This window comes from Gracilinanus agilis, chromosome 1 (genome assembly GCF_016433145.1).
Source record: "Gracilinanus agilis isolate LMUSP501 chromosome 1, AgileGrace, whole genome shotgun sequence".
NCBI classification, from domain to species: Eukaryota; Metazoa; Chordata; class Mammalia; order Didelphimorphia; family Didelphidae; genus Gracilinanus; species Gracilinanus agilis.
In genome coordinates, this window is record NC_058130.1 from 192,835,307 (window position 1) to 192,851,847 (window position 16,541).

The 16,541-nt window shown below is 40.4% G+C and overlaps 1 protein-coding gene across 2 annotated transcripts in view; it reads right to left on the bottom strand.

The window, feature by feature from the left end:
• The window catches only part of TRPM3 (transient receptor potential cation channel subfamily M member 3), a 1,135,309-nt gene that overhangs the window by 102,688 nt on the left and 1,016,080 nt on the right, over nt 1–16,541 (bottom strand). For both annotated transcript variants that reach the window (XM_044659442.1, XM_044659449.1), the window contains 2 exons: nt 8,434–8,662; nt 3,609–3,776 (listed from right to left, as the gene is read on the bottom strand). In XM_044659442.1, the coding sequence (XP_044515377.1) occupies nt 3,609–3,776; nt 8,434–8,662 (397 nt within the window). The remainder of the gene's footprint in view (nt 1–3,608; nt 3,777–8,433; nt 8,663–16,541) is intronic.

Here is a 16,541-nt window from a genome sequence, read left to right on the forward strand (position 1 = left end):
GTCTACCTATCCATCTAATCTATCTATCTATCTATCTATCTATCTATCTATCTATCTATCTATCTATCTATCTGTCTGTCTAGCCATATGTCTGTTAATTCTCTATCCATCTAATCTATCTGTCTGTCTGTCTTTATGTCTGTCTGTCTATCTATCTATCTATCTATCTATCTATCTATCTATCTATCTATCATCTATCATCCATCAATACATGTCCATAAATACATGTCACTGGTATTGTGGAAACTCCCATTGTGGAAACCGTCTCCATAAATAAATAAAAATCAGCAATTCAGCTGTAACTTCTGGCCTTAGAGAATTGCTGGGATTGTGAGAGAATAAGCCACTTGCTCAAGTACCCACAGGCAGTAATTATTGAGAGAGAGAATTTGTCTAGGTCTTTTGGAGGCCCAACTTCTATCCTCTTTGCCACACTGTCTTTCTGATGTATGTTTCACCCTCTTTTGGTCTACACTTATGATTTCAGTGGCAGAAATTTCCAGGACAGAGATGAAAACTCTCTTCACTACTAACTACTTGAGAAGATAAGCTGTGTTAGAGAGTTGTGTGTATGCAGAGCACTAACAGGTTAATTAACTTGGCCCAGGTCATGCAGCTGGTATGCCAAAAGTAGGACAACTGCTTTTTACATATTCAGATCTGGATGTTCTGTAGACATATTAAGCTCAACATGTCTAAAAAAGAGCTCATTATCTTTTCCCCTAAACCCACCTTCTCTATTACTGTGGAAGGTAACACCATCCTCATAGTCCCTCAGGCTCATACCCTAGGAGTCATCCTGGATTCCTCACCATCTCTCACCTCCCATAGCCTAACATCTCCCAAATATGTCCCCATTTTTCTCCTCTGATACTGCTACCACTCTGGGGCAGACCCTCAGCACCTCATGCCTTGATTACTGCCATAAGACTACTGGTGGGGCTGTCTACCTCAAGTCTCTCTCCACTCCTACCTTCAGTTACTAAAGTGCAGGTCTGATCATGACGCTCACCCCTAATCAATAAACTCCAGTGGCTCCCTATTGCCTCCAGAAGAAAACAAAATAATGTTTTTGGCATTTAAAGTCCTCCATGACCCAGCCCTACTCCTTCCAAGGCTTTCTTATTCCCTCCCTCCCCCTCCCCACTATGTAAAATGTACTCTTTGACCCTATAACACTGGCTTCTTGGCTCTTTAACAACACATTCCATCTCTCTGCTTTGACCATTTTCTCTTCCTGTCTGCCATGTCTGGAATGTTTTCACTCAATTTGGATTATTGACTTCCATGGCTTATTTTATGTCCTAACTCACATCCCATCTTTCATAGAAAGCCTTTAATTCTAGGACTTCTGTTACCTTATTTTCCATTTATCCTGTATAGTTTATTTGTATTTATGTATTTGCATGCTCTCTCCCCCATTAGATTATTAGCTCTTTGAGGGCAAAGGGTGTCCTTGGCCTCTTTTGGTATCTCTGTGTTTAGTTTGGCACAGAGTAGGCACTTAATAAATACTGATTGATTGATTGACTCAAATTTAATTCTTTCTGACTCTAAGGCCAGCCTTCTATCCATTATACAACATTACTTCTCTGTGAATTTATTGGACTTGAATAAAGTCTTTGCCAATGCATCAGAAGCTGTCAGTGATTAATTAATGGGAGGAACCATTCTGATGGGAAATATGTCACCAAGTCACTTGTCTTCCAGTGGGAGACAGTGTGGCACACTGGAAAAGCTCTGGAGTTAGAGCAATAGGATTCAAATTCTGCCTGTGATGCATACTACTTGGGTGACTTTAGGCAAGTCACTCAACCATGTCTCTCAATTTCTCCATCTGTAAAACCAGGTTGGATTAAATGGCCTCTGAATTCCCTTCCAGCTTTCCTTCTAGAGCTCAGAGGTATATACCTGTAAGACAGGTGCTATTATTATACCATTTTAGAGAGAGTAGTGTGCCTTTTGATCCCGCCCTTCCCTTTCTCTTCCATCAACCCCATAAATGAGAAAATCTCTTTTGGGCAATGACAGCATTGCCATTGGATGGCAGTAGGGGATTAGGGAAGTCTTTATGGCTCCTGCTTAGTGTCTCCAGAGATATAAAGAAGGCCTTTGTTTCCCCCTCTAGACAGGATAATATTTTTAGCCCTTGGATAAAATCCAGGAACATCACAGTGTCAAAGTGGGTGTTGTAGGAGCCTGTCTTCTCCCCAGCTGCCTGGTCTACCCTGTAGCATAAAACATTTGTGCTGGGATAATTGTACTCAGAGAAAAGCTAATAAAAACCAACCTTAGAAACCACAAAATTCAATTAGTCCTGCATTTGCAAACCTGAATCCCCCCAAAAGATGAAGGCTAAGCTTCTGATTGGCAGAGGAGAATCTGCTGAATGAAGCCAGATGAGGCTAGGAGCTCACCAAACTACAAAATCCCTCTGTTCCTTTGAGTACCTTGAGGCTGTTTCCTCATCTCATTGTTCTGGTGTCATGCTCATTATTTTTTTAAACCCTTACCTTCTGTCTTAGAATCAATACTGTGTATTGGTCCCAAGGCAGAGGAGTAGTAAGGACTAAGCAACGGAGGTTAAGTGACTTGTCCAGGATAACAGGGATAGGAAGTGTCTGAGGCCACTGGATCTCTATCCATTGAACCACCTTGCTGCCCCCAAGCTATGCTCTTATATTGAATTCCTTTGGCTTATTTTCCCTTGGTCCCACTGAAGAGTTCTGAATGGGATTCTGAGCTGAAAAGGACCTTAGAGATCATCTATTTCAACTCCCTCATTTTACAAATGAGGATATGGAGGAAGATAAGAGAATTTAAGGAATCTTACCCAAGCTTAGGGCAACTAGGTGATGATAGAGCACTGGGCTTAGAGTCAGGAAAACTTGTCTTTCTGATTTCAAATCTGGCTTCAGATACTTTCTAGCTATGGAATCTTAGGCAAGTCACTTCATCCTATTTGCCTCAGTTTCATTATCTGTAAAATGGATTGGAGAAGGAAATGGAAAACCACTCCAATATCTTTATCAGAAAACCCCAAATGGGATCATGAAGAGTTGAGCACAGCTGAAATAACTGAACCACAACAATAACCCAAAGACACTCAGCTAATAAGTGAAAGATACAGGATTTGAACCTAGATACTTGGACTGCAATTCCATCATTCTGTCCATTGTACCATTCTGACCTCCCTGGTTAGTTGAGCCCATGATACATCATGTTTTCTTTTCTTTTCTTTTTTAAAAACTGGTACCTTCCATCTTAGAATCAATACTGTGTATTGATTCCAAGGCAGAAGAGCAAAAAGAGCTAGACAATTGGGGTTAAATGACTTGCCCAGGGTCATACAGCTAAGAAGTGTCTGTGATTAGATTTGAACCCAGGATCTCCCCTTTCTGGACCTGGTTCTCAATCCACTGAACCATCTAGCTGTTCCCTATCAGGTTTCCTTTTGATGTAAAGAAGGAAAGCACCCCAGGCTTCTAATTTTAATGTCTAATCAGAAGCATCAGATGATAAAAAAAAAAGCGCAGGTAACAGATTTGAGGATTCTCCCCTGTAGCCATAAACAGCCATTTCAGACAACCCAAGGCTGATTTTCTTACTGTTAGTTCCATGTCCTCTTCATCTTTTTCCTTCACAGGCTTCTCTGGTTCCTCAGGCTCCTTCTCTTGGAGGTGGATCTCATGGGCCTGAGACATGTAAGGCATATCATCTTTGTTCTTGAACTCCAAGCTGAGAATTGAAGGAGGAAGTAGAATTCCTAGAATTACCTAAAGCAATGATAATGATAATAATAATCATCACATTTAACAGATTAAGATGATTGTGGTTGCTTAGTGTCAGTGGAAATGGGGTCTAATGCTTCTCACTGGGTAGACTTGTGTGAACAGGAGTAGGAATGATGGATCACTCTGAGACTAGGGGAATCCTTTTCTGCTCAGTAGGGGAACGTCATACAAGTGAGGATAAAACTTTTCATTCTGGTAGGAAAGCCAAGAACAGTTTTACCAACAAGCCAACGTTAATCTTTCCATTTGATGTTCCTTCTTTGGGGAGAAAGGCAGAAGTGACTCATGCTTGGCCCAGACAGAAGTGAAGAGGACAACAACCCACCTCCCACTCTAATTATCATTCATTCTATCATGTGTAGGCATTTGTTAAGTGTTTAAAATGTTCCAGGCTAGGTGTAGAAGATAAAAAGACAAAAGTCCAACAGTTCCTACTCTCAAGGAGGTTTTATTCATCAACAAATATAAGTAAACATAATTAGAAACACTCATTGGCAGTTTTGTCTGAATTTACCGAAGTCTATTGGTAAATACCTTTGATATATAGGACCCTAAGTCTTATTCCTAACTAGACGCTGGGAAAATGTTAAGACGAAAAATTGTTCGTTTCAGAGTGTTTCCCTGGTATAAGTTACCAAAAGAAGCACATAAAGATCTCTAATATAGGATGAGATTTTTTTTTTTTTTTGGCGTGGAAGAGGGTGATGGAGATGGGAGTTTAGATTTGTGATTTCATCAGAAAAGGGAATTTTGAGCATGGAAGCTCTCTCCACTGGTGAGGATTAGCACTCCTCTAATGGCGATTAGATCTAGGATCAAAGATATGAAATGGGAAGGGGTCTTAAAGATCATCCACTCCCCAACCATTTTACAGAGGAAGAAACAGAGTCTTAGTGAGGTTAAGTGATTTGCCTATGGTCACAAAGGTAATAAGTAACAAATTCAATTCTTGTTAGTAAATGTTCATTTTCCCCCACTATCTTGTATAACTTCACCAATACATAGTAGCAGTTTGCCTATAATTTAGCATTTCTTGGGGCAGTGAGAGATTAAATGATTTTCCATAGTCATCTACCTAGCTAATATGTATCAGGAATGGGTCTTGAATCTGGGTCTACCTGATTTCAAGGCTAGGCCTCCATCAAAGCCTAAAGAGGCTATTTGAGCAACAACAGAATGAATTTGGTGTTTATTATTGCTATGGAATAATAAAAGTTGTTCCTATTATTTATTTTAGTCATATTTGACTCTTTATGACCCCATTTGGTGTTTTCTTGGCAAAGATACTAGGTTGGCTTGCCATTTCTTTCTCCAACTCATTTTTACAGATGAAGAAACTGAGACAAAAGGCAAAAGGCAAAAAGAAACAATTTTGAACTCAGGAAGATGAGTTTTCCTGATTCCAGGTCCAGTACTCTTTCCATTGTGCCACTAGGCTGCCCCATAATAAAAGCTACTAGAGACACTCAACTTATGGTCAAGGATTCTTGTTTAGGGCTAGTGTGGTGGTGCATGCCTGTAGTCTCTGCTCCTGGGGAGGCTGGGGGATGTTTGAGCTTTGGAGACTTCCGAGCAGTAGTAGTGCGAAAACCAATCAGGTGCCCACATTGAATCAGACACCAGTGTGGGGAGCCCCCAGGAGCAGAGGGGGCCACCAGGCTTCTTACAGATGATGAAGTGACCCACATCTGAGCCAGTGGGGCAGGCCTGTGCTTTTTTGCTCATTGGCAGTGGGGCTGGGCCCCTGGGTGACTGTCGTACTTCTAGCCTGGCTGAGATAGGGAGACGGGTTCAAAAAACACCAATACTCTTGCTCTCTCGCTTGGTGGACCAGCTCTACCATTCTAACATCAGAGCAGGGGTTCTGAAGAGCCTGAGGTCTGTGGACAGATATTAGGCTTTTATGAATTTGGAGGGAAAAGTAAGGATGTCTTGGTTTTCACCAATCTCTAACTGAAATGGAGCATTTTCTTCCATTATGAACTATATATATTTCCTCAATTCCTAAATTTGCTAAATATACACATGTATATTTATTATTTATTATTTACACATTCACACTGTATGTATCTATATAAACATATGATAAATGCACATATGTGCATTTATGTGTATATATCTTTGTGTGTATACATTTAAAGGCTGAGAAAGAATCCCTCGATGAAAGGATTTTGCCTTTGCTGTGGTCTCTTGCCTCTACTTCTTATTCTCAACTTTGCTGGCCAGAGTTTATACAGGGAACATTGTCCCTGTTTCCTTTTCCAAAGCAGTCCCGCCAAAGGCCAAAGAACTAAGAGTTATATTGGAAGGCCACTGACAAGAAAAAAGAGCATTCATTGGTATAAGAGCATGAGTGTGGATCCCAGGTGATTGGTAAGTTTGATAATGGTTCCTATAATATTCTAAGAGTTTGCTTGGACACAATACTATGTCCTTAGCTCAAGGAAACTAAGGCTTAATTATTTGCCTCATGACCAATGCTTTATGCTAGAGAAACCAGGGCTTGTGACCCATATCCCTAAATCCTACAGACTTTCTCTGACAATATGGACCTTTCTTTTGAAGAGGGGTAAAGCACCATGTACTTGGGAGAAAGCCATTCTTTGTGGTTCAATGACTGAATAGTAGGAATGATGCCATAGCAATCCAATTCTGTTTTCATCTAATTTCCCATTGTTCATGGCAATGTCTAGAACTTTCATTCCTTTGGTTTCTTACTCTCAGACTTTAAGAGAAGTATAAATCAAAGAGCAAGAGGAGGATTTTTAAGATCATTGAGTTCAATTCCTTTATTTTATAGATGAGACAGCTGAGAAGAAGGAGAGGGAGAGGGGAAAAAGACAGGGAGAGGGAGTGGTAGAGAGTGGGGGAGAAGGTAAGAGAGCGAGAGAGAGAGAGCAAGCTAGCGAGAGAGCTAGAATAAGGGGTCAGTTATAATTATAATTAACTTAAGAATGCTGCTCTGATCAGAAATCACACCAGGGATCAGAAATCACACCACTGAGTGGAGGGTAGCCCAAGAGAAGTCCTAATCAGATAGTTTCAAGACTACCTTGGGCTTCTGATTTGCTGAGGCAGAGGGACAAAGAAAGATAGACACAGACTTGGGGAAATGACTTCATCTCTTCTGGCCTCAATCTATTTCATTAGTGAAAAAAGAAAGTCTTGGATTCCATGATCACTAAAGTCCTTTCCAGCTCTCTGATGGAGTATAAAGCAATAATGATGGCCTAGAGCATTGTTGTCAATCAAAGAGCCTTCTAGCATTGCTTAAAAGGATAGAGATACTGGCATCTGCTTACCAATTTTGGCTTTGCAAGTGGATGTTCCTAAAGTGGTTTGGGTTGAGGGGTGTTGATGAAAACAGTTTGCTTTCTTAAACTGACTTAAACATACCACCTGAAACTGGCTTATATCACAAGTGTAGCTTGCTTTATGTACACATATATGTGTACAAATATAGGAAATGTACACAAAGAATTTTTTTTAACCCTTACTGTCTTAGGAACAACTCTAAGATAGACGGCAGGGGCTAGGCAAACAGGCTTAAGTGACTTGCTCAAGGTCCCAAAGCTGGAAAGTATCTGAGGCTGGATTTGAAACCATATCCTCCTGACTCTAGATCTGGCCCTCTTTCCACTGTGCCACCTAGCTGCTCCTACAGAAGAGTCTTAAAACTGGAATTAATCTCACTTGATCCCTTCATTTTACAGATGAAAAAACTGAGGCCCAGAGAAGATAAGAATTTGTCCAAATTAATTTTCTCACAGTAAATTTTAGAAATGGGACTTGAACTCAGGTCCTCCCATGTTCTTTCTTCCACTATGTAGTTATGGTCTTTTAAATGTACATATATGTTGACTTAGTTCCATAGATGATATAGGGGTAAAATTCAGTGTAGCTAGGTGGTGTAATGGATAGATCACTGGCCTTGGAGTCAGAAGGAACTGAGCTCAAATCTAATTAGCAGTGTGACCTTAGGTAAGTCATTTAAACTTGTTTGCCTTGGTCTCCTCATTTGGAAAATGAGCTGGAGAATTCCAGCATCTTTGCCAAGAAAACTTCTAATGGACTCATGAAGAGTTGGACAATGATTAATTGATTTAATCTTGGCGGGCCACTGACATGAGAAAAAGCACTCACTGATATAAGAGAATGATAGCATCCCGGGTGACTGGTAAGCCTGATGATGGTTCCTGTAACATTCTAAGAGCAACAACAAGAAACTTCCATGAGATAATTCCAGATTCTAATGCAGTTAGGGCTTATAATGCCTTCTTTGCTGGCTCATCCCTTTGTCTGCCCTTCTACCATTTTCTCCTCTTCCTCCTGCTATCTACTTTTCCTCATTGAGCACAGTTTAACACACTCCAGGTTCCCTTTCTGCTGAGGAATGAAAATGTTAGGACTTGCCATGAGGTTGGTTGGGTACAGAATGGTGCTGCAATGACATTATTCCTAGGGGAAGAGACTCTCTTTGTCATGGAACCACAGAGAATGGCTCTTCCCCTAGCATACGGTGCCGCCTTCAGTAAGGAGTATTCCAGTCTTACTATAGATCAGGCTCATAAAATCTAAAATAATTCTCTACCCCCCGCCCCTGCCACCTCATCCATGGTTCATTTTAGGCAGTGCTGACCTTGAGACCTGAATTCTTTCTCATCCGGAGACGGCCCATCCACATATCTGTGAGCAGCATCTGGCTGCAGGTGTGAGCGATGAAGTCTCGGTGCTTGGCAGCCACAGCAAGCTGCAGGCACGTGGCATTACTCCAGTTTTTCAGTTCATATGTCAGCAGTTTCATTGCCAGTTGTTCATCCTGCTTGTAGGACTGGTCCAACAGCTCTACAGCCAACTGTCCAAAGTCCCTGCAATACAAGAGGTGCTTAGGAAGCTCTCTGGTAACAGAAAAGTCTAGGAGGGGTTGGGAAGGAGTGTTAAGAAATGGAAGTCAGGGTTAGACCTCGAGCTAGTGCTGCTGAACCATGGTGGTACTGTGGGAAAATCACTGGCTCAGGAGACCTGGGTTCAAGTCCCTGCTCAGCTACTTGTGTGACTTTGAACCTCAGTTGTCTCATCTGTAAATTAAAGAAGTTGAACTTAAAGATCTTAAAGGTTGCTTTCTAGTTCTATGATTTATACTCTCCTTGTTGTTCAGTCATTTCATTTGTGTCTGACTATGAACCCTTTTGGGGTTTTCTTGACAAAGATAGTGGAGTGATTTGCCATTTCCTTCTCTAGATCATTTGACAGATGAGGAAATTGAGGCAAACAGGGTTAAGCCACTTGTCCAAAGTCACATAGCTACTACGTGTCTCCAGTTAGGTGTGACCTCAGGAAGATGAGACTTCCTGTCCCTGTATCCACTGTACCACCTGGCTGCCTCATACTCTTCTTAGGGACAGAGATTATCTAGACCACACTGGAGTTTACTTTCTCATTTGTAAGAAAGGGATGACAATGTAACTTACTTCACGGGATTGTTGTGAAGAACAAATTAGACAACATATATAAAGCAATTTGCAGACCTTCAAAAGGCCAAGTAAATGCTATCATCACTAAGACTAAAGGAATCTGGATTATTCTGCCCAGAAGCAGACTCCATACTGGTGGGCAAGTGACCCTAGCTTTTTTTTTTTTTTTTTGGTGTTTCTTTTTAAATCCCTAAACTGTTTTAGAATCCATTCAAAATATCAATTCCAAGGCAGAAGAGTGGCAAAGGCAAGGCAATTGGGATTAAATGACTTGCCCAGGGTCACACAGCTAGGAAGTATCTGAGGTCAGATTTGAACCCAGGATGTTGCATTTCCAGGTCTGGTACTCTATCCACTGAGACACATAGCTGCTCCAGATGCTGTTCTTAAAGGCTATTATAGTAGATAGTAATAATAACCAGCATTTATGTAGCATTTTAAGGTTTACAAAGTGTTTTAAATATATAATCTTATTTTATCCACACAACAAACCTATGAAATAGGTGCTATCACCCCAGTTTTATAGATGAAGAAACTAAGGTTCAGACAGGTTAAGGGACTTGACCAAGGTCACAATCTAATAAATGTTCAAGGCCACAATCTAATAAATGTTCAAGGCAGGATTTGAATTCAAGTCTTCTACATTACAAGTCCAGTTTTCTATCTATTATACCAATTAGCTGCCTCAGATTTCCAACAAGCTGGAAAACTTTTGATACGGACCTTAGTGAGAAACAGCATGTTGATCTTTGAAGCATCAACCTATACATACAACCTATATGCGTCTTCTACATACATTGTTGTTTGCATGTGGTCTTTCCCATTAGAATGTGAACTCTGTTGAGGCAACTATTTTTGTCTTTCTTTGTATTGCCAGCACTTATTTCAGTTTCTGACAAATGATAAGTGCTTAATAAATGTATTGACTTGACATTTCATATTTTAAAAGTGCTATATAACTGTGAGCCATATCTCAGTCACAAAATATTTATTAATTGTCTACTATGCATCAGGTATTGTGCCAAGCACTTGGGGTTACAAAGAGGCAAAAGATAGCCCTCATCCTCAAAGACCTCATTCTCTAATGAGAGAACAATATATAACAAACAAATATATAAACTATGTATTGAGGCAAAAAGAGGATATTTCAAGCCAAGACTACTTGATTCTTCCTCTTTTTAGTTGAAAAACAAAAAACAAAACCCCAACTTCTTCCATCCTGAGGATTTTGGAGCTAAAAGTACATTGGGGGAGGGGCAGCTGGGTAGCTCAGTGAATTGAGAGCCAGGCCTAGAGACAGGAGGTCCAAGGTTTAAATCTGGCCTCAGACACTTTCCAGCTGTGTGACCCTGGGCAAGTCACTTAACCCCCTTTGCCTAGTCCTTACCACTCTTCTGCCTTGGATCTAATACACAGTATTGACTCCAAGATGGAAGGTAAGGGTTTAAATTTTAAAAAAGTACATTAGGGACCATTTAATTTTACAGATGGTCAATCTCATTTTACAGGTGAGAGAATTGAGGCTGAGGTCAGGCTACTTGCCCAAGGTCATACAGGTGGCAAACCTGATATTTGAACACAGATTTTCTGGCTTCAAATCAGGAGGTTGACTTTGCCTTAATTTGTGTTTTGTTAGCTCTGCTTCAAAGTCCATTATCTGAGATATTACTTTGACTTTAAAAATAATTTTGCATTGACTATCCAGAAAGTTGCTTAGCTTCCTATTGTTTGTGCTAATGGGCTGACACCTTACATTTGGCATTGCTGGACATATCCTCAGCTTATGACCTTCTTCACTGTTGTCATCTAATCATTAGGTTGTTGTGGAAGTAGAGACCACACCCAGATGTGGCTGAGAGTAATAAAGTACAGGGAGCTGGTACTATCTTCAATCAGCATAGTCCAAGATTGTGTTATCAAATATACGGCACACGTGCCAGAGGGTGCTGTTTCCCTCCCCCATCACGACTGCACCCAAGGACATTTCTCACATCACCTGTCCCTCTGCCCAGTAGTTCAATGGGACTTCTTCCTCTCTCCCCTGTCTGTGGCAAGGGGTGGGGGGCTTGCATGCAGAGTAAGGGCACAATTTGGGCCCTCTGTCTCTAAAAGGTTCTCCATTACTGGTCTAAGGGATCAATAATTGCCTAATCACTGCAAACCAGGTGAGGGGTATTGCCCCGTTATCTCAGGGATTATAGGAACCAGCCTACCCTCTGCTGCTGATCATTTCCATAGAGCTACTGCATCTGGAACATTAACAATAAACCTGGATGATAGTTGCAGTGGGACTGCCTCCAGTATCACTGGACCCTGTTCCAGAAGCTACAGATGACCCACCCATTCTGCTCTGGCCATGTGATTTTCATGAGTCATACCCAAAGTTATTGATTCATAGTAGGGCTATTTCCCAGAAGGACAGTTGACCATTGCAGGGCTCTGTTTATACATACAGTTAGTGATTAGGAATGGGGCTTTTCTTGGGGTGGATTCAGTTGTAGATTGGTAGTTTATGGCTCACAGCCTTGAACCTAAGCTAGGGTAACCTGTAAAACATATTTATTTGTGAATAGTCAGGAGCAGAATAGAGGAACCAGCTTGACCCTTACATTGAAACCTTTCAAATGGGACCTGGGGATTTGGTGGAGATCAGCCTTGGGTTTTGGCTTCTGTTTTTATTCTTTCCTTTGATGGGATGGTGGTGGGTTTTTTTTTTCCTGAAGTTAGAAAGGCTTCAAATGTTTTCAACCTACAGGGTTCCCTTTTCATGCTTCTGTTACACTCCAAGGTTGTACAAAGAACAGAGTCAAGGGGTCTGGAAGGCCGCTGAGATAAAAAAAAAAAGACCTTTTCTTACAAAGTCTAGCCTAACCAAAATGAAGTAAGGTTGCAAATCTCAAAAGTTCTGTTTTGCTCTGGAGACTTTGCTAGCCTTCAAAGGCTTCTGAGATAAAAAAGACCTTTTCTTATAAAGATTAGCTTAACCAAAATGAGATAAGGCTGCAGATTTCAAAGTCCTGCTTTGTTCTGGAGACTTTGTTAGCCCTCATGAGCAGATCCAAGAAATCTGATTAAGCAGCCCGTTCCTGGGATACTTCTCTAAATCTACTCTGGGGCTTGACCCAGCCATCACTCATTCCTATCAGATGGAATATCAAGGGACCAGCTTCTGGATTTAGAACCAAAAGAGCTAGATAATCTCTACTATAATATTATAGTATCATATTATATTAGATAATCTCTATTATAATAAAAATGGTGTCTAAACCCAGGCTTCCAGGAGACAGGATTGCGTTCTGGTGAGAAATCTAGTTTGATGGAGGATGTATGGACATCAACCATGATATGACCAGAAGGTGGGGAGTTTAGGAGAAGCAGGGGGTATGCTGTTTCTGTTGTCCCTCTTTCAGTTGGAAAATTGTTAGCAGTGGTGATCCTCACCCTACCCTCAACCTACTGATAGACAGTAAGCAGGTAGGTTTTAGGGAAGGAGAATCTAGGAAGAACTGGGTAATGATTGATCAATGCAATGAACAGTCATGACTTGAGAAGGCTGATGGTGAAGCATGCCATTTAAGTAGTGGAGCTGAGTACCGAATAGGACATACATTTCTACAACATGGTCATAGTACTGAATTGTTTTGCTTGAGGGCCTCTGTTGGTGGATGGTGATCCTGGCTTTTTTGCTGCTCCTCAACCAAGATGCTGAACATCTCATGATTTCAGGAATTTTAATTGGTTGGCCCTCATGCTTGGAATGTTCTCTTTCAATTCTAGTGCCTTTCCTTTGCTTATTTACAATATATCCTGCATATATGTATATATACATATATATAGCTTGTTTCTACATGGTTTGTCATTTCCTTCTCTAATTAGACTGTAGTCTATTGGCTTCATTGGTATTCTTGGTACTTGGCACAAAATAGGAGCTTAATAATTATTTATTAACTGAGGGAAAATGCAGTGATATATTTAAAAAATAGTTAAAAAAGAAGTGGTTAGTTACATCCACCTGAGAAACTTATTCAGCTTCACCTTCAATTTTAGTTCCTTTATTTTTCTTGTTTCTCAAAGTCTTTTTAGCTAACTTACCAAGAAGCATGTTTATTTTCTGCCTACAGTGGCAGAATTGAGATTTCTCTAGTCCTCAAATAACTGCCATTTCTTTGCAGTTAGAAGTCATTAAATGATGCTTATAAAAATACAGAGTTGAGTTTGGTAGTAGAACTATTACAGATCCGTTCCAGTTCTGACTTTCACTGGAACCTCCCACTGTGGCCCCACAGTCTCAAAGTGTCTGATTTAGAGCTAGAAAGCTGGAAGGGGCTTTAAAGGACATCTAGTTCAATGTCCTTATTTTACTGATATGGGAACTGAGATATGGAGAAATTAAATGACTTGCTGAAGGTTATATAGTAGTAAGTGTCATAGCTGGGATTCAAGCCCATGTCTTCCTGGCTCCAAGCCCAGCATTCTCTACTATATCACACTGTTTCTACATGAACAGCATAGAATGGGAATATTAACTGCTCTGAGTGAGTTACTAGGTCAAAAGATAATGTTGGTTAACCAGTGAATTGGTATAACTATTCTGGAAAACAGTTTGGAAATATGCAAATAAAAGTACTAAAATATTCATACCCTTTGACACAAAGTTTCCTCTAATAGATATAATCCTCAAGGAGATCATTGACAAAAGTAAAAGTTCCATAGACACCAAGATATTGAAAGAAGCAGCTAAGAAGATGCCCATGGATTAAAGAATAGCTAAATATATTATGTTGTTCATTCGTTTCAATCATGTCTAACTCTTCCTGACCCCATTTGGGTTGTTTTTTTTTTGGGGGGGGGGGGAAGATGTTGGAAAGGCTTGTCATTTCCTTCTTCAGCTTAATTTACAGATGAGGAGACTGAGACAAATAGGGTTAAATGACTTTCCTAGGGCCACACAGCTAGTAAGTGTCTGAGGCTACATTTGAACTCAGGAAGAGGAGTCTTCCTGACTCCAGACCTGGCACTCTATTCACTGCACCATCTAGCTTCCCCAAATAAATTGTACATGGATATATAATTGTGCTAGAAAAAACAAAAACCAATAAACATAATGAAAACAGAGAAGCATGAGAAAACTTGTGTGAACTGATGTGTATGAAGTAAGCAGAGTCAATAAAACCATGTAAAGAATGACCACCACAATATAAATGAGATCAACAACTACTAAAATTGAAATGGAATATTGTAAAATTATAGAGAATAAATTTGGTCCTAAATAAGAGAAATGAGAAGACTCTCCCTCTCCCCTTTGCAGAAGTCAGAGTCATGGGTGTGGAATACTCTATGTTGAGGTACTTCTAAGTGTTAATCAGTTTTTTGTCTCTTCATATTTTTCTTTCTTTGAAAACCCATCAGAAGAAGGGAAATACAGGTGATGTAAAAACAAAGGAAATAAATAAAAATCTATTTTTTTAAAATTTTTAAATTTTAAACCCTTAACTTCTGTGTATTGACTTATAGGTGGAAGAGTGGTAAGGGTAGGTAATGGGGGTCAAGTGACTTGCCCAGGGTCACACAGCTGGGAAGTGTGAGGCCGGATTTGAACCTAGCTGCCCCCCAAAAATCTATTTTTTTAAAAAAAGAATTAAATGGTTAGAACAGCTCTCGGGATTGTTCTGTTGCCAAATGTGTGCACCAAGCCATGGTTTCTTTCCCTTCTTCACCTATTTGCTAAAATTAACCTGTCTCAAAATGCGAATTATTTCCTTTTTGCTCTTTAATATATTCATAGATTCAAGGAGACAGAAAGGTCTTTAAGGTTACTGCAACATTGAAATGGCAGGGTGGAATTCCTGCAAGCTAGGGTGTCAAGCCTCAACCCAGAATTCCAGTCTCCCCCCACCCCAGAGAACTCTGGGCGAGGGGGCAGTTTAAGGCAGTTAGAGGCAGTTGGGTTGGTTCTTGGGGGTTTGGAAGTGATCAGATCACTCTCTGCTGATCCCAGATCTGGTTGCTCTGGAGAGAGTTTTAGTTTGAGAACTATTTGAAGCCATTTATAGTTTCTCTGCTTGCTAACCTGTTAGCTAGATTAGACCTTCAGAAACAACACTACTGTTATTATTTTGTTATTTATAGGCTTTGAGGGCAAACTAGCTATAAAGAATACCTCTCCCTTCTGGGGGGAGAGGCTGTTTCAACCTAACAGTTTAGGGCTTCCCAGGCCTTATTCTATCCTTGACAAAAACCTCTCTCCCTTCCCTTCCTCACTTATCAGTAAACCTGCATCTTTTGGGAGCTATGCCTGGCTATTATTTTGGGAATATTCACAACCTCCTTCAAGCTTAGTTCCTTCAGCTGTGTGGCCTAAACAAGTCAGATCCTCCTTCTCTCCATGATAATTTCACGACATCAAGCTTCTCCTAATTTCCCCTAATCAAACCTGCAGGGAAATAAGTTGAGAAAGTTAACATCTCTAGGAGATCAGCCTTACCTAATTTGCTGACTGAAATCTGAAGATAATAGTTCAACCACCATTTATAACTGATCTCTAACTGCTTGGTGGGAGGGGTGAGAGTACAAGGAGTACTCAGCCAGTTTATGCCCCTCCCTTTTCATTCAAGCCTGTCAGTGGGGAGGGGAGTGAATCCAGCTTGCTACAGACCACTGGCATAACTACACCTTCCCACAAATAACACTGTTTCAACAAATATAACAGTTTTGGCCAGCCAGCCTAGGATTTCTTTCAGAACATAACATTACCTAGTTCAACTCTTAACAAATCACAAATTTTATCTATAAAGTCCTCAAAAAGTGATTGGCCTTTAAACTTATTGTGTAAACAGATAGTAGTCCAAGTTGGAAACAAATCCCTTTTTCTGTTTTCATAAGCATAAAGGAATATTGCCAATCTGAAGACCTCACATCGCATTTTATGAAAAAAAGCAAAAACAGAGGTCATTATCCACATAATAAGTTCCTTCTACCATATTCTACACCTCAAAACCTACCTATGTAATTCTTTTCTCCAGACTGATTCAACTTGTAACCTTGGTCTTGTTTCCTCCTGGAGTTTGCCCCTTCAATCAAGACCCCCATTCTCATCTTGAGTTTTGCTTATCGATTACTGGCTCTGCCCCTACTGTGTACAAATGCTCAGGTCTACACTATACCTAAAAAAGTCCTCATTCGACTGTTACACCTCAAATGTTCAATGCTCAACTCTCCTACCTTTCATTTTCAAATCTCTAGGAAAAGCTTTCTATGTTCAGTCCTGACACGC